Source organism: Parus major, chromosome 1 (genome assembly GCF_001522545.3).
Source record: "Parus major isolate Abel chromosome 1, Parus_major1.1, whole genome shotgun sequence".
Classification (NCBI taxonomy): domain Eukaryota; kingdom Metazoa; phylum Chordata; class Aves; order Passeriformes; family Paridae; genus Parus; species Parus major.
The window spans coordinates 107,395,463-107,419,337 of NC_031768.1; the positions used below are offsets into that span (position 1 = coordinate 107,395,463).

General features: G+C 40.9%; 1 protein-coding gene across 3 annotated transcripts in view; it reads left to right on the plus strand.

Annotated features, from left to right (window-relative positions):
* The first annotated feature begins 1,377 nt into the window (after positions 1-1,377).
* The window catches only part of CADM2 (cell adhesion molecule 2), a 574,407-nt gene continuing 551,909 nt past the window's right edge, over positions 1,378-23,875 (plus strand). For 2 of the 3 annotated variants that reach the window (XM_015632240.2, XM_015632246.2), the window contains exon 1: positions 1,405-1,972. In XM_015632240.2, coding sequence (XP_015487726.1) covers positions 1,912-1,972 — 61 coding nt within the window. In that variant the 5' untranslated portion in view covers positions 1,405-1,911. Of the gene's footprint in view, positions 1,973-23,875 lie in introns of all 3 variants that reach the window. The other variant, XM_015632251.1, reaches the window with a different exon arrangement.

Below are 23,875 nucleotides of genomic sequence, written 5' to 3' on the forward strand. Positions count from 1 at the left end.
ATCCTCTACAGTGTTAACCTAAGGCATGGAGATGAACGTGATGGTCCTTTGCTACCAAACCATACAAATGCTAGAACTTTAAAAGGTAATTCTTTAATTTGATTCTGTATTTTATGTGAGCATCCTTTGGAGACTGGGAAAGCTCACTATAAATCCTGATGCAGCCTCGACTGCTGCCAGGCATAATCATCACTTGCTAATGAACAAAGTGGAGGATATGACTACAGAATGCATAACTTCTCTGATCCCACTCCTGTGCAGGCTCTTCAAGGTGAAGTTGACAACTGATTGCACTTCCTTGACAATCTGAGACCATGCCCCCTCCAGAGAAATGAGTTTTTAAAGAACTTCCTTCTCCTGTAGGTAAGGCTATTTCACTATTTATCTCCACAAAGCTGTTTGCTGTCAAAGGCTGGGACACCAAAGTGGAAATTCAGAGTTACTGTGGGAAACATGCTGCATGATGTTGGAGAGAAAACCTCAATAGGAAAAGGATGGAACCAGACCTGGAGAAATATCTGGTCATTACAGGCACTTAGGTGCAGGGGAATCCTGCTTTCTATGGGATAAGGCAACAAAATTCCTCCACAGGGTGTTTACAGACAGATCCAGCAGCTTCAAACCCAGGCATTCTGATTTCACTGAGAGGCTTGTGCAAAAGGTGGCGCATACTGTGCTAAACACCGAGCTCACAAAGCTGGAGTGCCTGCCTGCCTCCTCGCATTTCTCATGACGCTCAGAACACCGCTTTATCTGTCGGAACATAAGCGACTCCGGACCACGAGCTGAACCCTCCCCAGAAACCCTCCAAAGGAAAAAAACTTTCTCCAAGCCACGCAGAGTCCGGAAAACACCGCGAAAAGTCCAGGAAGCTCTTTATTGCCATTGTACGGGGGCCGAGCTCATCGCCGCCGCGGTGAAGGCACCTGCACGGGATTCGTTCCCACGAGCACGGACACGCAGCCAGCCCTTCTTTTATCCGCTGTTTTCGGGGAGGAAAAGCAGAGGGAGGAGAAGGGGTTTGATTTAGGCAAGGGCCGGCCGAAGGGGCCGTGTCCCCGCAGAGCCCCCGGCCGAGCCCGCGTCCCGCGGCGCTCCCGCCCGCCGCTGCCGCCGCTTCAGCACCGGCCCTGGACAGCGCCCGGTCCCGCCCCGCCCCCGCCGCTCTCGCCGCCCATTGGCTGCGGCGCCGCTGCGCTGCCGCCGCTCCCCGCGATTGGCCCGGGCGGGCTGTCACTCATCCGCGCGCGAGGCGGGCCTGGCCCCGGGGCTCGCCCCTTTGGTTTGTAACGCGGCTCCTCATTGGTCAGGAGACCAACTCCGGGCAGCGGCTATTGGGCAGCGTCCCGCGCCAGTCACGCGCCGGTCTGAGGGGCCGGGCCGGGGGAGCCTGGCGAGCGGAGGTTGCCCTTGTGTCTCGCGCCGGGAAGCGGCTGGAGCGGAGCGGGAGCGGGAGCGGGGTCCCTGCGCATCCTCCCCTCCCCGCCTCCGCCGCCCCGCGGTGGCACGGCACGGCACGGGACAGCCCGGCACAGGCGAGCGGAGAGACGGACGGACGGACAGACGGACGGGCACGCCGGCACGGGCAAGGGGAGCCAGCGGGGGCACCTGGCACCGCTCCGCGGTGGGAACCTGAACCTGCCCAGCAGCGTCGGAGCCAGCGGAGAGAGCTGCTCTTTCCTCCTCCTCCTCCTCCTCCTCCTCCTCCCTCCCCAATCCACCCCCGCGACCCTGGTCCTCCTCCTCCTCCTCCTCCTCCTCACCCCACTGGATACAGCGAGGGAGACACTGCGGCGGAGGCGGCGGCGGCGGCGGCTCCTGCGGGGGGAAGGAAGCGCCCGGAGAGCGGAGCGGCGGGAGGCTGCGGATCTGCGTGCCTGGCGCCCACCCAGCCCGAGGGGAGCCCCCAGGATGCGGCTGAAGCCCGGCGCGCTCCTGCGCTTCTACAGCCTCTGCGGGATCCTCGTACAAGGTACCGCCTCCTCCCCACCCCTGCCCCACGCGCGGGGAGGGAGGGACGCCGGGGGAGCACCGCCGCGGCCCGGGGCATCCCAGATTTCCACCCCCCTCCCACTCCTGACCAGCTCCCCCCCTCGCCGTGCGCCCCCAGCCTCCCGCTCCGGTAGCGCTATCCAGCGCTGAAGCGCCGCACGGCTGTTAACCCTTCCTGCCCTTCCCTCGTCAGCCTCTTCCCGCCCTCCTTCGCCCTCCGCGCTTCTTCCTCCACCTGCCCCCCACTCCGCCGGCAGCCGCTCGCCGACCCCCGCAGCCCCTGCCCCCCGACTCGCCGTCACCTCCTCACTCGCCCGCCCGCCCGCCGCGAACGTGCCCCCGAAAGTGCGAGTGCAGCCGCAGCAGCGGCGTGTGCGCTGCAACAACATCCCGGGGAAACGTGCGGGCTCCAGCCGTGCCCCCCCGGCGGGGACGGCGGGATGGGGGGGTGTCCGCGCCTCGCTGCGCCGCCGCCGGGAGAGCGTGTCTGTGTGTGAGGCATCAAATGTGCACGTAGGGTAATCGGATGAGCCGGGGGCTCAGCGGCGGATCCCTTCGCCATCCTGCTCCAGGCGGCTCATCCTGCAGCTAGTTTCCAGACTGGATGTATGCCCCTCTCCCTCCTCCCCGCCGCTGCTCCCCCTCGTTCCCGTTATCCGGCAAAGTGGGATGGAGCGGCCGCCGCGCAGGGAAGCCCTGCGAGGTGCCCGCCCGCCGTGGCCGCCTGCGGGGAGCTTCCCCCAGCCCTCTCCCGCTCCAGCGGGAGCCGAGCCGCCAGCCGAGCCCACCGCGCTGCGCTGCCGCCGGGACTTTCCCCCTCGCTCCCAGAGCGGCGGCGGGAGGGCGGCGCGGCCCCCCGGCCACCCCGCCCGGCGGGGACCCCGCGGTGGGAGGCGGCGGTCGGGGAGCGGGCGGCGGCCCGGCGGGTGCGGAGGGGCCCGGGGAGCCACCCCGCTTCAACTCGCTGGCGGTCCCCGGTCCTCCGGGAGAATGCGGGGGGCCGGCGGGGCATCTCCCTTCCCTAGCTCGGCGTGCGGGGTGTTTCGGTTTGGGAGGGAGAAGCGATAAGTCGATTAAACTAAGTGGCCTTGTAGATTTTTTTTTTCCCTTTTATTTTTTTTTTTTTTTCCCCGCTCGCCTCCGTCATGCCATTTCACGTCAAGTTTAATATATTTCGCGTTTCACATGGCTGCGTCATGTGTCGGGCGATCTCTCCGGAGGGAGCCGCGGCTGGCAGCCCGGAGCCGGGGCACAGGCAGCCGCCCGGGTTCCCGAAACACGGGATCCTCACTCCCCGACACCCCTATTTCCCAAACCCCCCCCAGTGCCCCCGCTCCACCTCGCGGGGAAGTTCCCGGTCGAGGACGCGAGAAGGAATGGGAGGGGAAGGGAGTGCGCTGGGCAGGTGCGAAGGACGGGTCCGTCGGGCGGATTATTTGTATTCTTTCCCAATGTTTATGGGTTGCCCGGTACGTCACCGCACAAGGAGCTGCTGTGTTGGTGCTATACAGGATTATTTATGGGGGCATGTGCGGCGCGCTGCACCTGGGGGCTGGCTCCTCTCTGCCTTTTACATTTCCCTGTGAATTGTCAATTCATTGCCCTGCAACGGAGCTGGGGGTGGGAAGCCTCTGGACTGACTTTCTGTCACCAATAAAATCGGGGTTGCTGCTGGAGGAGGAGGATTTGATCTTTCCTAAGATGCAATCAGCCGCATTCAGCGCGGCGCAGCTTTGAGAGTAAACCAGTGATTAAAAACAGTGATGTCTTTCACTGCAGTTTAGAGAGCGTGCCAGGCAGAATGTAACTCTGTGAACTGCATAAGGTAAAAAACGTGTTGCAAGAAATGGGGTGTAGTGCAAATCTGATTGTGACTGTGTGAAAATAACCAGATTGGGCCTGTCCTTGCAGATGGGGAAAAGTGATGCTTAACACATTACCCGGCTTGCCCTCTGCGTGTGTAAAACATCTCCCCTCCCTTCAGTTTCTCATACAATTATTTTTGCAGCTCCTGATTAAAACTTCAATCAGAAATACTTAGGCTCTCTGTGTACCACACTTCACCAGAGTGTTCTTTCTAGGAGATATAAAGAACCTGTAACACTCAGGCAGAAGTGAGAGGAAGTAATTTCTCTGACCCTTGTTTCTTAAGGTAAAGGAGAATGGAGGAGATGAGTAAATATATTCCATAAGGCTGTCCTCAGTGGCAGCTGTATCCAAAAGAATATCAAATTCTTTCAGTCCACCTTAAAGTGCAACTTCATAAATGTTGATTTTTCAGTCTCTGCCATTTATTTTGACAGAAGTAGCAGACACACCATTAGACACATTTCTTGCTGATATCTTAATAGCTGCATTTAGAAGTAGCTTTTCCTGTTGGCTTGATTTACTTCCCTTAACTGTATTCTGAAGTGGCTCAATGGATTTATTAGATTCCTCCGATTTTCTGTTTGTGGGCCATGGGAGATGCAGGTTTTTCTGTCAGATCTGATGGGAATAACATCTTTGTCCTGAGGATCCGAAGCACTTCTGAACTGTAATTACTGATGGTTTCTGTTGGTGAAACTCAAACTAATTAAAGGTATGGTGTCAAAGAGTCAAGCTGACATGTGTCCTGTATGAAAGTTTGGATTTCTGGCAAAATCTGTGGAGAGTCTTGCTTAAGGAATCTGTCCTGAGTATTGATGAAGCATCAGCTGAGGGAAGAGGACATAGAATAATGCTTCTCAGCTTGTGCATGGAATAGCATTAGCAGCAAGCAGTCCCTTCAGAGAGGAGGCAAACAAGAAGTAAAAGAGCCCAGTGTCAACTGCTTGCTGTGAAAGGGGAGTGATGGAGGTGGGAGAGGGACTAATAACATGTGGAGCTGGGAAGCAGTTTGTCAGCTGAGTTCAGGGACGGTATTCGTCTGCTCTGCCCTCTCCAGCGTTTACTGTGAAAAGAGTGGGATCTCTGGCCGCTGCTGTTGTTAACTTGTGCGCTGTAATGAGCCTGGAGTACTTAAATGATGTCCCAGGGGGTTAACCTGTTATTTATGTTTTCAGCCAGCCTTACATTTAGTTTGTTTAGATTTTGTTTTCATTCTGATTGTCTTTTGACTTCATGAATGTAGTCTTAGACAAATTTTAACGTTTGTAGGGGGAGCATGTTTTTAGAATAACTCAAGTGCTTCATCTGAGCTGTTTTTATGCAATCTGACGAGTAAGCTCGCTCTTGTCAAGAGTCGCCACATGAGAAACTGTAACAACAAAAATAGTTCTACTGGATTCATAGGATACAGACACATGTTCGGATTATCCTGGAATTGTAGCTGCTGTAGCCCCCTGCTGTGTGATAATGCAAATGGCATCTAATGCCTTAATGTGCTTGGCTCTGAGAAGGCACTGGATACTGCCATGTGTGGGAGCAAACGATCCACTTCCAAGATTTTGCCAACACTGGGCAAATCTTCTCAGCGCGGTTGCTTCAGACGCTTCAAATGCTTGTAACCTGTCTACTAATGAAAATAATGTAGGGACTCTTTAATTTGTCAGGAACTGTGGTCACTGATGCAACAAATCAGCCAAGACAGGTAATTGCTTGCGGCCGAGACTCTTTTCGTTAGCCCAGATCTGTTGCAAGCAGAATAAAAAAAACCTGCAAACAAACCTGGGCAAACATGGATATGACTACTTATGAGATCGTCTAAGCTCATTTAAGATGAAGTTGTTGCACATTACTCAATATCTTGTGTATTTAGACTTTGTTTTGAATTTTCAGTTGGATTTCTGTTAGCAAAACCTTGGCAACCCAAGGCTGCCTGCACAGGGGTTGTCTTGACAGCTAAGTGTTCATATGCTAATACAGTGTACAGAGAGTCAAATGCATGTAGTTTTAATTCTGTAGGTACTGTGGGGGCATACACAATTACATAATGAAAGGAAGTAGTTGTTGTACTGTCTCTGTGTGGAATATTTTAGACGCAAGTTGAAACATAAAATTTTTCACTCTGCTTGATGGTGTCTGTCTTGGTATGACTTCCATCAATCAAGGCTTGGTAGGCTTATTAGCTGCTTAGTTCTCAGGCTAGTTCATATTTTATGAATTATTTTGCTTGATTTCTTCATGATTTCTTATTGATAGTCATCCTACAGCAGTTCAGGTTTAGAACATGAAGTAACTAAACAATCCAGATTCCCACTGATGATGTCCCACTACTTCCCTGTGGAGTACATGAGTAGGGATTACTAACTCAAATATTTGTCCCTCTGGCACTCAAAGTATTTATCAAGCTTCTACCATCAAATCAGCAGCAAACAGTTTTGAAGTTTGTCACCAAAGAAGTAATTCCACAGAAATGCTGATCAACAGAAGAACCTCTGCTGAAAAAAATTCTTGTCTACTTTCCTGTTAGTTTTGTTCCTCTTAATTTTTTAAGAAGTGTTATTTCATAAATGTAGAATAGTCAATCTGCCTCTGCTTTTAAATTTACTTGTCAGTTGCAATTCCATGATAATGTACTGTAAATGTCTCTAAGTTATAGTTTATTATTATAGAAGCCTTAGTTCTCATAATTAGCTTTCTCATCCCTCTGGCCTCATCCTACTATTGACAAAATGTGTTGAATGAGATTACCCTTACTCTTTCCACCAAAGAATTATTCTCTTAATAGGAGTTATTCTTTTAATATTGCTATGTAAATTGAAGCTTGGATTTTGAGGTGGTTTTTCTTTTTTCTTTTTTTTCCCCCCTTTTTCTCTTTTGTGCATTACAAATGTTGATTAAGTAACTGGTAACAGCAGTCATAGATGGTGTGGACAATGGACATCAGGTGCTTGCCTAAAGAAAAGCTCTATAACCAACCAAAGTGTGGTTGACTGAGCTAAAATAGCGACTCCCTACCCATCTAACACTTAAAAATGTAGAAATAGGGGATGTTGTCATTGTCCTCTTAATTCCTTCTCCAAGAGAAAGAAGGATTACTTCAATTTTGTTTTAATTGAGTTGAACAGCAGGCAGAAACTCTCAAAAGTTAGGCCCTCTCAAGACAATGCAGGGTCTTCTGTAGAGAGAATGCCACTGACATGCTTTTTAAAGTACACATCCTAAAACAAATGCAGAATGGTAAAACTATTAGACACAGTTTAGTGTGTGTATCCTCTGGGATTGCATCGATATTAAGTATGATCTTAATGAGCATATCCCTTCTTCCCAAGGAGTTTTTGAGGTGTGTTTGAAAGGAAGAAAGGCAAATATCATGTTCCAGTGGCAAGGAATAAATTGTAAAATCATGATTTCTCTCAGGAATTTGCCCTTGAACAATTATTCTTCTCCATAATGAAAACATTTTGGAAAGAACTGAGTATTTTCAAAAATGGTATCTTTGCAAAGGTTCTTAATGTTGTGGGTTTTTCATCCCCCTTTTTTTTTTCCTTCTGAACCTATTTCAGGATCTTTTCCCTTCATTTTATAAATGAAAATTAAAGAAAAAGCCCAAATGTTTGTGGTTTCTTTTATGTTAATGCATACTAAGATCAGGATTGGTGCTTTAAATATCAATGCATAAGACACTATCGTAATAGCATCCTAAGAGGGTTGAAAGAAGGAGAGAACATTTATTTCAGTGACAAAACACTGGGGGCTGTGTAGCTGTTCTTCCAGTGCTCTCCTTTAATGCTGAAGTTTGGTGTGTAGGACTTTTTAGCATGTGGAACTTGGAACAGGCACAGAGGGTTTAGTGAACAATGTAGGTGGCCTACCTATTGTCCCATCTCCTTCTCCTTTCATCTGCAAGTGTGAAAAATAAAATCATACTTGCATCCTTTGCTATCCTTTTATTTGCAAAAGAGAGATCTTGGGACCTTGGTAAGTCTTATTTAGGAATGCTTTTGCTGTCTTGACAAGTTTGGGATTTTTGAGGGAAAGACTGTTTCCTCCCAACAGTGAGTTGAGTTGTGTTTACTGCTTTCTGGTTTGATCAAATGGCTCTTGAGAAGTGTGAGTGCTTTTATAACTTTTGCATTTCAAGTAGCAGCAAATCAATTTTAATATAGTTTTGCATTACTATCAAGTCATGCATTTATCTTTTTTTTTTTCTGTTTTATAATATTCAATTTAGATTTATCCTTTTTTTTTTCTTAAATAGCTGATAAATATTATTAACTGTCCATAGGCAGCTGCTCTTCAGTTTCAGAAAAATAATTATAGTGTGTTGCTCAATTCAAATCCCTAAAGTTCTTTTGGAGCTGAGAATTTTGCTGTGTAAGTTTTGTTCATTTGGAAATACATTCCTGAACTACTCTGAAGCTTTTCCTTTGTTCTGTGAAGGGAGTTGGCAAGCTTCAGTTTTTTTAATAAAACAGCACATATCCAGTATCATCACATATCCAGTATGGTGGTTGTTTAAATAGCTTTGATATTCCCTCTGTCATCATCTGTGTGTAAATAGTTTGTTGGGAAGGATAGTGCAGGGGAGACTGTTTTCTTATGTTAGAGGTAAAAATATCCTGGTGATTTTTTAAACCTCATATATACCACAGTATTAATCAAGCAATGGTTCTAGTCATGGTAATTCAATTAATAAACCTCAGGTGAAGGAACCAGAGTCTGCTGCTACATGCAGAATTAATCTGTGACCTCTTATGAAGATGCAGTTACACCTTTATCATCAATAAATGATGCACTGCGTTATTGCTGCATCTTCTGGCAGAAGCTGAATAGGCAGCACAGCTGTACAGACCCATTGGAGTCTTAAAACTCTGATTTTTTCCGAAGTTCAGCACTGGAGATTGAAGAACTGCCACTGACTGACAGCTCTGAAGAGAGTAAGACCAAATTACTTCACAGCAGCAGTTGTAGTCGGCACGGGCACTGTGGTATTTGCTGTCTGTTCCGATATTTATCCCAAACTGACCTACATCTGCTGGATTAACAGTGTAACTTGACCTGCTTTTATTCCTGCTATGCTATAAGGCAGGAAGGCTGTTCTGGTTAGTCCCTAACCAGGGGAAAAGCTGTACTAGTTGAAGCAGAAGCAATCAAATTTCTTTTAATTAAAAGATTGTAAAAAGTGTGTTCTAGCATCAAGTTAATTTTATATTTATCCATTTTCAAGTATTCATTTTTTTTTTTTTTTCTGTGAGTGTTAATATGTTTTTATATGGTTTAAATCTTGACATTCTAGTTGGTGCTTTATTGTGGTACACTGGAGAACAGTGAAGAATTCTCCACTGATTTGCAGTTTATATAGAGACTTCATTTGATAAATGGAAAAACTTATTTTCACTCTTGAATTTTTTTCAACTGAATGAGATTTTGTATGTCTTCAAATACACAAAAACATCGAATTGCAGCCATTTGCAAGTTGGAGAATAAATGCAGTGTCTAGAAATATTACTCATTAAACTGATTACTAATCAAGGATTAACAAAGTATCCCAAATCTGTGAAAGGTCATCAAATGGAATACTGAAGTATTCCATTCATATGAATTTTTTTTGTTAACAACTAAGATAATAGTAGTGAGAAGAAAAGAACTTCTTGTCTTTGGAGGAAACCTTAAACTAACATGCTGATTCTTAAATGACATGTGAAGCATCTTCTTGGCATTGCAGTTCACTCATAACTTTACAATTTTTTAACTTTTCCATTGCAGGTTTCTGGTAATGTTAACAATGTTCTTCAGGCTTGTATCATCTAGCCTTGTAACACTATGAAAAATAGTTGAGATTTGGATTGATGTGGAGGAAGATAGAAGTGCCAAATGTTCAGTGATGATTGTGGTTAATGACAAATTATATGTATGTAGTCTAAAGGGAATAATCCCTTCAATTTTAACTTAAAACCAATTGTAGCAAAAGTGGCAACCCCTAACACTGAGGAGCTTTTCAGAACTTAAATATCAGGTAGGACAATTGACAGGACATGGTATATTTAAAAAGTGTGTCTCATCTTTTGGTATAAAACCAAATTAGCAGTGAATTAGCTTTAAAGTCTGTGTTTTCTCTAAAGGCTGGAGCCCTCAGTGTGACACTTAGGTCATATCTTGACTACTGCTCATATGAACACAGTCAAGATGGTGTGGTTTTGAACCACAGGCAGGGTATAAATAAGTTAAGTATGGGTTAGAACCTGGACTATTTGCCCATCTTCTTCAGATCTATTTGCCATTGTTATTATATGGATTTTTTTTTTTTTTTGTCAAGCATGTGGCATATCTGTCCTCAGTAAATGTAAAGTTTGTGGTTTACAAACTTCTGATTAATGCTTCTTTTTAGTGCGTAAAATGCAAAATTCATACTGTTCTTAGACTGAATAAATCTCATTCACTCCCTAAAGAATAGTCCAAAGCTCACATAATTTCAGTACTTTCCCCATAAAATAAGCCTGAATTTTAGAATTGGACCAGAATAAAATTAAAATGTTTTCAGCTTCCTAAGCCATCTTTGTTTTGCATATTATAAATTGTTGCTGCCTTGCTGCATTCTGAGTGGTGAATTTGGGAGCCACTGGAAAAGCATATAATCAATAGAAATATATGGGCCATTTGTTTTTATTTATGATAGATAAAAAACCTCACTGCCTTGTAGACTTATTATTAATGGGACTTTCACATATGCTTAGCACATAAGATTAATGTAATTTCAAAATAGCTTGGAATATAACATTGGTTTAAGTGACTAGGCTTTTATATATTTTGTGGAAGCAATATCTGGGGGTGGGGGGAGGAGAAGTGGTTTTGAAAACAATGGAATTTTGGAATTTCCCAAGCTGACCTTGAATTTTGAGAAAAAGAGATGCCAGATTTTGTACAGATCTGCTTTTTTATTTTAGAAAAATAAGGCATACTTGTGTTCTGCAAAAGGACTCTCTCTTCCTGATCCAATGGCAAATTGTAAAATGGAGTAACAGGAAATCTGGATAAAGAAGGCAGTGGAACATGTGCTATAAAGGATAGTCTTCATTTGCTGTGATATCTGTGCCACAGGATTTGGGAGTGCAGATGCACTTAATGTTCATTAGACTATTACAAACTGAAATATACCATAAATCCCAACAGGAAAACAGATTCTAGTAGTCCTTATCATTTCAAGTAAACAAAGGAAGAGTTTTTGTTTAGAATTAATATAGGCTTTTTTTTTTTTTTTTCCTTGTAATTGGTTGTTAAAAACCTATCATCTGAACTTTTTTTAGAAAGTAAATATCTTCAGAAATAAATATCAAAATATGTGACTGGCTGGTCACAGATGAATGCAGAGAAATCTCCCTCTAGGCCTTGTCTGCCCAGGATACCTGCCAAGAAAAAAAACCCCACTTGTTTCTTTTTTTCCTTCTGCTTGCTGCCTCAAGGCTTATGGTGGGGAAGCAGCAGTAGCCCTGCTCTGTATGCATGAGGGATTTGCTTTCTTAAGATTGTGAGGATAAAGGCCTCAAATTTGGATCCTGTCTAATCTGTTTACATTGATGTGTCAATTCTGCAAGGCGCGAGCTGTGCCAGGACAGCGCCTAAGTGGCCTCTGTGGATGGCTCGGAGGATGTGGGTGATGGAGGACAGGGCATGGGGACAGCTCATTTTCTCTAGGAATAAAACATCCCTTCTGGAGTTAACACCCAAGCCAAGACATCTCTGAAGACCAGGCTGGAGCAAACCCCTGTATGACTGCAGCTTTGCAGGATGCAGTGGGACTTTCCAGCTGTCTCCTGCTGTGACTTCCCACTTCCTCTCCACAGCAAATGGAATGAAACAAGTCAAGGTTTTAGGGGAACTGCATTCTCTACTATCTGTGAGAGGACATCCTTCTTCCTACTTTGTGGAGAAAATACCTGAGATGGATGTGATAGGAGGTTTAGAACTACTTTTCCTTTTTTTTTATTTATTTTTTTTTTTTTTGTGATTTGTTTTTGTTTCATTTTTAATTATTAGTGCTGTCTTTCCACTACTTCTCTGCCTTCCTCAAATGTTCACTGACAGAGGTGAGGAGGAGAACCAGTGGGAGTCAGTCCCTGGCACTGGAACCTGCCTCCTGCCAGGGACACCAGTTTCAGATGCTTTTTTACAGAGGTGGTCATAAAGCTCCAGTCTCTTTTGTCCATTCACCTGATTTTTTTGCATCAGTACAGCAAGGAAGACTTCCTATAGACATAAGCAGGACAGGGCAAATATGAGAGCTGAAAATACTTCAAAAGTCAACGTTGGAAATCTGGGAACTGAGATGAACTTACACAGACTGGTACAAATGTACTGCATGAGAGCATTTCAGCATAGCCCCATTTAATTTTCCTCATTCTGAGTTAAGAGAAATCAATTGTTTGACTTGAACATTTCATTCAAATGCAGCTAATGCACTTGGTAGGTGCAGTTAACTCCCATTTTCTCTATTATGCCACAAGACAAACCATTTCAGTGCAGAATGCAGTACTACCCAGAACACTCAAAGTATCAATGTCACTTGTGCTGTTTCAATTAAGAGGCTTACAGAAAAGATCCAGTGAAATGTATGAGAAATTGGAGTTGACTTAAGAATATCAATGTCATAACAGAAGATGTCTCCAGAAATACAGTTCCACTTCTATTATGTCCTCCTGAGCTGAGTGAGAACTTAGGAAATCTAGCATGTCCAGAAAAATGGAATAAGTGCTCTGCATGTGTAGCGATGTGCTTATCAAATTTAAACATTGGCAGCCATGGTACTACAGCTTGGGTAAGATGTTTGCATGGTAGGAGTAGGCAGCTTCTTGGGTGCTGCTCTTGCCTCCTGGTAAACTTCTGGATTGTCCCAATACACACCACTCATTCTCTAAAAGGGGAATTCTTCACATGAAAAACTTTCAGTCCAGAAATACCCAGAAATATCTACTTCATTTGTGAAAGGCTTCTGCTGCTTACAGAATAGAAAAGTATCTGAGAAACAGCTGGCCAACAAGTTGTTTAAACACATTACTGAGGCTCTGGGGATGTCTGTATTGTGAATATGTATTTTGTATCTGGAACATGTGTATGTGCTATAAAGTGCCAGGCTGTTGTACAGGGGGATCAATACAAGTACAGTGTTTTGGGTAAATTAAGGAAATAGTTCCAAGAGTAGAATTAAGAAAAGATGAGCAATCCGTCCAGTGCTTCTGGTGCTTCAGAACAAGATTTGTATTATTGCAAGTCTCTGCCATTCTTACATGTGCAAGTTGTTTTGGGTTTGTTTTTTGTGTTTTTTTTTTTTTTTTTTTCACAGTGTACTCTTGTACAGCATCTACATCAGATGCTTTAATAACTCCTGACAAACTTGTTAGTATTGTTTCCTGTGACAGATTTTATTGCAGAATACACACACATATGTGAATTTAGATTGCAAAAATAAATCAATGGATGATGATATTTGAAAACTTTTAAATAGAGAACTAGGTGGTGCTGTTCTTTCATCTTTGTTGCTTAGCTGAATTCTTAAGTATGGACTGAGAACACCAGGCTACTACTTCTCAAAAATGAATTTAGCTGTCTTAAATGTTAGAAGAAGTTATTGTTTCAGATTTCATTGAGAGTTCTACTTTAACAGCTAATAATTGCAGAATACAACACTTTATACTTTATGGAAAAGAACTTTTGCATTGAACAAATGGTGTAGCTTCATTCAGCATGGTGATATACTTTTATTTTCAGTTTGAATGACTTTGGAGTTAATTCAAATAACTTTTTAGACTCTATTCTTGGTGTTATATTTAGGATTATTTGTTCTAATCAGTTTAGCTTGTTTGGATGTGTGAACATTTTTAATCCTTTTCCATTGTTGGTTTCTTAAACACTTTGGGACTAATTTGCTAACTTCACAATGAGATCATCAATAATTGCTGGAAGAAATTTGTTGTAATTCTGTAGTAGCAGTATATAAACCACAATTAATTTAACAAGAAAACCAATTTATTAAGTTTCATTCCATTTACAAAAAATATAAATTTTTAATCACTGTCTTGTCTCAATGCCATTAATGCTGCAATAAGAAATAGTGAAGCTAGATTATAATGCACTGCCTAGGATCAAGATAGATTTGTTTTATTAGTGTTTAATGTTGCAGCAGAATAATAAATGTCTAATTAGAATCCAACTCCAGTATGCAGCACTTCGGTAGAAAGTGCCTCTCATTGACCACTGCTTAAACTAAAACGTTGAAAGAACAGATGGAAGATAAAGAAATAAGGGGAAAATGTACTTCTGCACTGAAAAAGAAATGAAAATGTGCTCTGGCTAGGTCAGAGTTAGAAATGTGTTTGCTCTAAGTATGTAATTACTTATTACATAAAAAATAAGCTGCAGCTGTGTGGAGGAGTGTGAGAACACTTTTTCAGGGAATTTGTTTCCCCTGTTCCTTCTGAAGTGCTGCAAAACAGAGTGGAATCTGAAACAGAAAGTTTGGTTTGTACTTTGTGCTTAATAATGCACAATCAAAAAATGCTTTTACTTGACTCAAATGGGACATTTAGTCAAGTATCCAAATAATACCCATACAACTGCAAATTCATATCTACCAATGTTAAAAGCATTAATTCATTTTATGTTGATTTTTGTGAGATTTTAATGTCACAGAAGTAGTTTCAATGTTTGGAAATCACCAAAAGATGTTTTAATTTATTTTTGGAAACAGGAATGAAACTCAAAACAACTGCTATTCACAAAGAATTTTTAAAAAATCCCTTTTTATTGCTAACAAGCAAATATTCTTAGCTCTGAAGCAGGAGCCACATTTTATTATGCTCTGTGTGTTAATGGACTTTGTATAGTATTTATAACCATAACTTTTATGGTTAAAAACTATTAATAAAAACTCACTGCCAGAATTACTTCAGTGCTTAGCACTTTCTTTATTGCAGAATTGCATCTCAGTGAAAGGGTTTCAATTTGCATGGGTTAGCAGTCTATTTACTTTTAAAAGGGCTATGTTAATAGATTAAGTGTTCTGAACTGTAATTGGGTAGAGGTGTGCAGAAGATTTCTGAATGAATATTATAAATTGAAAATTATCGAAACAGCTACCTTCAGAAGTTTCTGCTTTCTCCCAAAGACTGTAGTTTGGCCTGTGGATTAGCACATACCCAAAATTACTGCAAGTACTTAATTTTTGCAGCATTTTCCTCTTTTTCTCAGGAAGTTTTGGACCCCTGAATCAAGTCTTTCTATGTGCAAGTGTCCTCCTAAGGAAATATTTGACTGGAAAGAGAGAGAATTTATTATAAGTAGTTACTTCTTTACAAGTGTTGTGATTCAAAACCACTAAAATTGATCATTTATGTACTGTGTTGGCGGTGGGCTGTCAATAAATAAATGAAGGACCACTTATAAGTCTTCCTGCACCAGCCCACTCCTTTCAAAGCAGCTCAGCATGGAAATGTGAAGAAGTGAGGTGTTAGAACCAGAGCTGCTGTCGTTTTGCTGATTTTTCTGAGTTTTTCTAAGTTAGTTTTTCTAAGATGATGTTTAAGAATCTAATTTAAGTCCAGTGCACTGAAAATGTCCTGTGATTTCCACAATATTCTGCAACACTCCAAAATAACTTTTTAGAAAATGGATGTTGCTTGATCCTTAGATCTCAGGAAGAGAGAGGGGTATTATTATTTCAAAACAGAGGAAATATGATAATTTTAATCTTTATTTATTTTGTTCTGCTTAGGTTCTGGGAAATACAGTGATTCCAAAAGCATGAAAGGTGTCCTTGCCCAAGGCAGGGAGGTTGGAACTAGATGATCTTTCAAGTCCCTTCCAATCCAGGCCATTCTCTGTTTCTATGATTCTGTGATCACTAAAGCTCAGATTTGCTTTCTTAGTACTTTAAAATAATACTTTGGGCTTAATTTCTTTTTCCCCCCTGCTGAGTATTACCAGTATGGGGAGAGATCTGAATAAGGTACTGAGTTTTAGGTAACTTCTGTTTGAAATCATTTAGATTGGCACAGTAGTTTTTTTCCCTTGGATTACATTGCAATGAATAATTTGTATGTGAAGTGCAAGATGACACCATATATAAGGTTACTTTTCTAATCCAGGAAAATGCCACAATGTAAAGGAGCTGTAAAATACTTTGCATTTCTATTTTTGAGAAAATGATATATTTTTTTCCACCATTCTTTCATCTAGGCTTTGTATTCTACTTTCAGGTTTTATTCTCTTTAAATTTGGGAGTTGATCCCTCTTTCTCCATCTGGGTTTTTACTTTTCTGTTCTGTTTTGTTTTTATGTCACTGTGTTGCTATAAGTCCTGATATTTTAAATTCATTAAATCAACTGAAGAATAATATTGAATAAACATGGAATTGTTGCCTGTTTTTGGCCAAAAGCATGAAGAACCCATTTTCACCTGTTACCAGTGATTTTTTTTTGTTATTTTTTGCTTGTTTTTTTCCCTCTTTTGTTTGGATTTGAGTAAGAATAATGGGTTACACTAAGCATTAATGTCTGATTTAGTGAAAAAGACAACTACACTCAATCTCCATGGTATCTATTGAAGGGTTGGGAGAAGGGGGAAATAGAGAACTACCTCGTTTTTCATAACAATATCTCAACTTTTGCTGCTGCTGCACCACTTTTAAGTTTTTAGATACTTTCTTTTGATATTTACAAGTACTTTCCCTTTGTTTTCATGTTTCAGTTGCCACAGTTATGGTAACTGGTTATTTTCAAATATAGTCAAAGCAAGACTTTTATAACTTGTGTTGGGTATGACTTTGGTTTGTTTCTTCAGCACACTTTTAGACAACTCACACTTCAGAGCTCAGATAAACAGAGAGAATTTTACCTGAAGTCTTTATTCCAAGTATGCAGTTTAAAGGAAATAATTAATGTTTAGAGGAAACACTGCTCACTCCTCTGTTTCCCTGCTAGTGGGATCTCAGAACCTTTGAATTTAACTTCTTAAAGTTAACACTAACTAAATTGAGCTCTAAGCCTACTCAGGCTCGTGATAGTGATACATTTTTTTTGAGAGTTGTTTCACAGTGTTTGTCATGATCAATTCATCTTGAAAATCTATATCTGTGCATAACATCACAAACATAGAATTAAATTGAAATTGAGATAGTCAAGGAATTGTTTGTGTACATCTGTTTATATCAATACTGAAAATAAAGGGTCAAGAAGATTGGGAAATTATTGTGTGATGTTTGATGAAGCTATTTCAGTTAGTTAGCTGACTATACAAATATTCCAAGTACCCAGGAAAGGAGTTTTTGGGGTTTTTTTTGCCAGTCACCCTTCTGTCTCCCCACTTCTCTGAAGAATTTGAAGAAACTTTGCCAGCAACACTTAAAATATGAATAAAATTCCGAAGTCCAGCTCTTCTACCATGAAGCCAGTTATTTAAGGTGAAGCAGGGGTGTTTGTGTTTTTTCATCTCCGTATTATTTGTAATTCTGTTTATTTTCATTATGAAATGCATAAGTAATCTTTTTCAGTGCTCAGATAATATCAAGGTGATTTTGTTACTGTAACTTGTGTATTCTCTATGACTTTTTGCAGTTGGAATTGTAGGCATGCCCATGTGTCTGCTCTGTACCTGCTTGTGAAAATTCAGAGGTGCAGCCACAGTATGTGAAAAGTCATTCAGTCCCATAATAAAGTGTTGGCATTTTTCTCAACTTGCTGAGTGCATAAGCTGTAAATTTTAAGTAATTGCCATGTAGAAACCTCATGCATATAACAAAACCATTTTATCTATGCCTATTTGTCAGCAGCTGCATCCCAGAATGGATTTGTTAAATAAGTACCACTGTTCTGCAGTCTGCACTTCTACGTTCTTTGAAGTTGTCTGATGATCTCAGCAAATAAAAAAAATCTTCCCCCACCCCACCAAATAGTCTTCTGAGATGGTGTGAGAACTAAAATTTGTTCAGAAAAGTGATATAATGAATAAGGCTTTCAGCCTCCTAAAATGTTGGCTAAATTTTTGATTATTGATTAATTAATTCTTTTGTCTCCTTGCTGGGTCTGCTGGCAAGTATCTTTCAACATTTTCATTTTTGGGGCTTTCTCATCACAAAATGCCATGACAGACAAAATATCAAGTTTGAGCTCTTCTGGTCTAACCCTTTTAGTTGAGCATGTTTTATTCCATTTGAAGTGCATCTTCTGAGCAGTTACAGCAAGGTTAAGGGGCTGAAAGTGGAGCTCTCCAAAGAAGTCCTTGAGCTGGAAACATCATGGGGCTGTGGCTGAGCTAATTAGCCTTGTGTAATTAATCTTCAGTACACTGGTTTCCCTTACTCTCCTCTTTGCAAACACAACCACCTAACTTTTTGTTAATACATGTCCCATTCTTCTCAGAGGGAGTTTTTAGTATCATCTCATCCTAGCAAAGTACTAAACCAGATCTAGTCATTAGTCTTGGTGTAGACTGCTAAAAATGCGTGTTGAAATTCAGAGTTTTGAATGAGATGTAGTCCACTTAAAGATGCAACAGTGGTCATCAGAAATTCATGTGCAGAAGTTTGGAGTAAAGTCAGGTTGCATTTTCTGTTATTTAAGAAAAAATAGGAGATATAGATGCTGCTTTTATTTAATATGTTGTAGCTACAGTTTTAACTGTATTTGTATATAAACATTTAGACGAAGTTTAACTCTGTATAAACACACACACACAGCTTATATATGTATATATGTATGTATCATCACTTTATTTGCACTGCATTCAAAGCTAATAAATTGTCCATGCATGAGTTGGCTTCTGGTGAGAAAGTTGCCCAAAACTAAAGACAACTTAGGTGCAATAATTGAAGTGTTCTGAAAGTGAAATGTGAAAACATCCCCCCCAAAATGTGTATTTTTGCTCTTTGTAAATAGAAGCTACATCCAAAATGTGTACTAATATTTGTTTTTAAAGTGTTGATGTCAATGCAGCTGAGTTATGGAAGACCTGGTACTGGCTGGTTCAACAGAGTCAGAATTATGCTGTTCCAGGTCATTGTGGGTCATCTGGTTAATGCTGGATGTGAAAGGCTGTGCCACATTCCAGCCTTTGTCCTACTTTCGTGAAACAGATGCTCTTCACTGAGGAGACATAATTAATTTCTATGAAATGGGTGGGTGTCCACTTGCCATTCCTTAAATGCATCAATTTCAGCTAGTTTTGGTTAAATTCTGTGCTGTTTGTAGCTGCAGGAGTTCATATTTTGAGGCTGTGAATTTCTTAGAATCCAAGACAAGCTGAACAAATGGAAATGCAAACGCTCAATATAAATACTTGCAGTGCTTTTAAGCTTTTTGCTTATTTTGCAAGCTTTTCAGCTTATTAACCCTATAAAAAGTAATCTGAAATGGTAACAAATCCAAGTGTTAATGCAACCTTCTTTTTCACAAAAAGAACCTGAAATTTGCAACACCAAGTCACCCAAAAGACCTCAAGTTTCTCACTGAATGCGCTTTAATGAACATTTTCTTTCTTCATTTGAGGGTTTTTTGTTAAGCAGTAATTCTCCTGTAGAAGATTAGGCTATTTACTAGCAAGATTAAAAGGTAATACATCCAAAAAACGTGATAGCATGAATTTCATTCTGCATGTGACGTACATCCCCCGAATTTCCAGTGGCAGATGTGTTGCTTTTATTGTTGGCTCCCAGAGGCTGCAGCGAGGGGAGCTGCCACACCTGATCTTCTGTAGGCACCACCTCGCTGATCCTGGAGTTTCAAGGCTGATCTCCATCCCCTCCAGGCCTGAGTGTGCACATTTAGGAGGGGGAAGCATCCAGGCAGGATTTGCAAGGCTGGGAGACACCAGGTGGAAGAGGCTGCAGGTGGAATGAGGGCTTGGGTTGGTTTTCTCTCTCCTGGGCAGCACAAAGCTCGTGGCAGCGTAGGGATGTTATGGTGAGCAGGAAAAGGGGAAATTCAGGCAGTTCTGAAATGCTGGGTGGAAAGGAGAGGGATAGGACTGATGCACAGTGATGTGGCAGAAGGGAGAGAAACAGGACGTGTGATATGAGGCATGAAGGGTGGACTGCCTGCTGTAAAGTATAGGAAAATAAAACAATTTCAGATGTGTGCAAAATCCCTGCCACGTGTGGCTGGTTCAGCCTCACTACACAGTTCAGTCCTAATTTAATTGCAGCTTAAAATGTGTTCATTCACATCTTTCACCTTAATAAGAATTAAGAAATGACATGCCTTGAACATGCTTGAGCTTCACATACTTTCTGTAATAAAATAAAATGCTTTTCAGGGTGAAACATTAAGTACCAATGTATGGTTATAAATTGATTTTTCTTAAAAAATATTTTGCAAATTTATATTATCTCTAATTTCTCCACCTTTTTTTTGTTTTGTTTTTTCTCTCTGGGATCTCTTTAATATTGATATTCGTGTTCCTGTGGTTGGTTCTTCCTGTGCCTGATTTCAGAAGAACAGCTTGAGTGACTTCCTCAATTCAGTTTTTATATAGTGACAAGTATCTCATGCTTCTAATCCAAATGCTGTGTGCTTGACTAGCCTCAATCCAGAGGGTGAATATCCCACTATGAACAAAGCCTATTCTAATAGCTTGCAGAATATATATCAGCACTATTTGCCTATTCTAAGCTGCCACATGCTATAGTCCTTTTTATGAACCAAGAATTCATTTATAAATAAGATTAGGAATTTTTTTGTTACTAATCCTTCCTTATTTTTAATGTCCACTGCTACTGGATTACTCTGCTTGTCATATACAGGAACTGTAATATTTGGAGCTCAAATTTTTGAGTTTTTGTTTCTTTGTTTGTTTATTTTTTATTTTTTTCCTTTGCTTCCAAGTCTTAAACCAGAAATTTAAAACAGGGGACTCTCCATAATGTGCAGGAGGAATGAATAGCTACTATTTCTCATTTCAGGCTGCTGTATCAGTCCAGTGTTTAAAGTTTAAAGTTTAAGTTTTCATTAAGTTTTTTTTAGCTGTTAAATTTTGCTTTTTTCTACACTGACAGTTCTTCCCAAATCTATCATCACTAAATTTAATTAGCACAGTCTTACCTATGTGGTAATTGTTGCTCATGGGAATGTTAAATTAATTTTGTCCAAAGATCAGTCTAAGGCTGTCCAGAAAGAAGGAGAAACTAGTAGAGTCTGATTTCATATATGAAATATTTATTTTCTTAGGAAGATCTGAGAATATTTGATTTCTACCTTCTATTTGTGTGAAAAAATGATAGGTTTTTTTTAATGTGTCCAATGTGGTATTTATTAAAGTAAAAATATTTGTCTTCTGATACAGAACTTGAAATTTGCTTTACTTTTTAATCAAAATTCCATCTATGTTACATTAAAAATAACTATACACATGGAAATATTTTTCCTCTTTCAATATTCCTTATATATTTGTTGCAAGACCTTACTTGTTAACTGTTCTTTCCCTCCTCCTTGTAACCATTAATTTATTCTTGCCTTGTTTCATTCTTGTGATTACATTTTCTGTAATGATTTCAACAGGTTTAGGTGAAAATTGATCAAAGAGGTCTCTTGATGTAGCTGTCTATTCATTAAAGTCAGAAGCTTCTCAATAGGTTTTTGGGTTTCTGCCCATGGATCAAGATTGTTTTTCCAGACAAACTCTTGTGAAAGTGCTGACTATGAGTATTTGCTGCATTTCACTGTAGATGCTTCTTCATTTTTTCTTTCTGAAATGAAAAGTTAGTTGTTTTTTGTTTTTTTTCTAGTTAAGCAGAAATGTTTTTCTAGTTGTGCAGTCCAAGGTTATATATTCTGGCCTCTGATTTAGATATTTGACAAAGCAATATGTGAGATAATGTGAAGTCTAGTTGATGCTTTGTGGCAAAAAAACACCAGAAAACCAACAAAAAAATCCCACCTCAATCAGATTTCTGTATTCCCAATACTGGTACTCTGTGTTCTTGAATGTATATCTGGAGAGTTTTGAAAATCTGTTAATTTCTAGTCATATCTGCTGGCAGACCTAACTTTGACCAAGCAGTCAAAAGAGATTGAACTTGAAAAGGAAACTTTCCTAAGGGACTTGCAAAGTTCTTCTGTGGGTAGAAGTTACAATAGAAAAACAAAAAGTTTGGGTTTTATTTTTACTCTTCAATTAATTATAAACATGTACTTCTGCCTTTGAATAACATTTTTAAATATGGCTTTTGCAAACCTGCATAATTATGAGTTTGGAGTAGCATGTAAAGTTATTTCACAGTAGAATAAAGAAATCACTGCTTTATATAATGTGAATCTTTTTACAAAACCAATGCTCTTAACTTGATACATTATTTTGGCATTTCATTAATTTAACAAGACTTCATCAATTCTTAGTACATATGGTTTTGAAATTGATTCTTGACTATAGTTGTTTTGTGTAAAAAAAGTTGACTTGTAAATTTATAAAAGCTTCTTATGACAGAAATTGCATTAATCTGGTGTGTATATGTGTGTGTGTGGTTAGGAATATGTGGTATATTGAATGACACTTCATTTTCACTCTTCTTTAAAAGGAAAATGCGTCTTTTCATCTCTTTACTCATGGCAGTTTCATGCAATGTTACTGAGGCTGAAGTTATTTTGGCTTACACTTCTTCCCCTAAAACTTTACAACAGTTCATTAAGAGTAACTTTTAGAAAGCAGGTAATGATCTTAAATAACTTAAATAACTCTAAAGTGCTATTGTATCTTCTGTAGCATACAGATATACTGTAGCAGTGTGTATACGTATGTAAATTCTCTTAGAATATTTTGCAGGCATGTTATTGAACATTTAATTTAAGAGATATTCAGGAACAATCTTCTGTTTCTGCTTTGCTTAGTCATACTCCTAAAGTGCTTCCTCTGCAGAGCATATTACAGCAAATCTTTTGAAGTGTTTCATCAGAAGCTGCAGGTGCCTAAGACAAGTGAGACGCCCGAATAGCTGCCTTATGAAATCCACTCATCATGTGGTATTCACACAGATTCATGTTTGTTTACAAGTCAATTTCAAATTCAGTTCTTGCAGGAAGCACCAAGACAATGGTTAAAGATTTATTTCCATCATAGTTACTGAAGAAAGAAAAACCAATAGGATCAGCTAAGTGATCTATTTCCACTACACTGTTTTCAAAGATTCACTTTACTGTTGGAGCAGATGAGGAAGCAATAGCTAAAAAAGGCTCAGAGCTGTCATTATTTGCTGTGTTTACCACACAGGGCACATGCTAAAATCTTACCAAATCCAGATGCACATTTAAGAAGTCACTTAACTTGCTTGAATTATTAAACTGATGACAAATTAAAGACTGATTCGTTGTTTATTTTCGTAGCGCCGGTTCCCGAAAAATTGCTATCCTCCTACATTGTTTCCAAACATTTTTGCTTGGGAGAGTGACCAAATTTTTCATCATTTCTGACTTTGCCAGGATGCATTTGTTCTGTGACTTAAAGCTGTTAGATATGCTCTAAATACTCTGAAAATTACAGATCGCTTGGATGGCACTGTTAGTCAGCATCTTCAGCTGCCGTGTCTCCCAGGAGCTGTTTCAGGCAGATGGGTGGAGCACACAGCGATGCTCAGCTCTTGGGTTCTGAGGAATCCTGAGGGAGCAGGTTGCTCCATCTCTGCCCCTTGGATCCTCCACTTGCCCATGTGCAGCTGGGGTAGGGGGGCACGTGGTGGCACAGCTGCTTTAGGGGAAGGGGAGGTGAAGGGGAGAGCAAACACGATGGTGCCTGCAGTAGAGGAAAGTGGAAGAGGATGTGGCAGTGGGATGGGATGAGGGTGAAAGGGAAGAGAAGCTGCAGCAGGCTGTGGTGAGGAGACAAAGGGTGTGTGGAATATGAGGAGGAGGAGGAAGCAGTGGCCAGGGGCCCCTTTAGAGAAAAGCAGAAGAAATCACTCAGACACTGTGCTTAGACCTGTGTGAGAGCCCTGTTCCATTGGCGTGTTTCTGCACCGCTGTTGTCTCCAGCATTAACGCCATT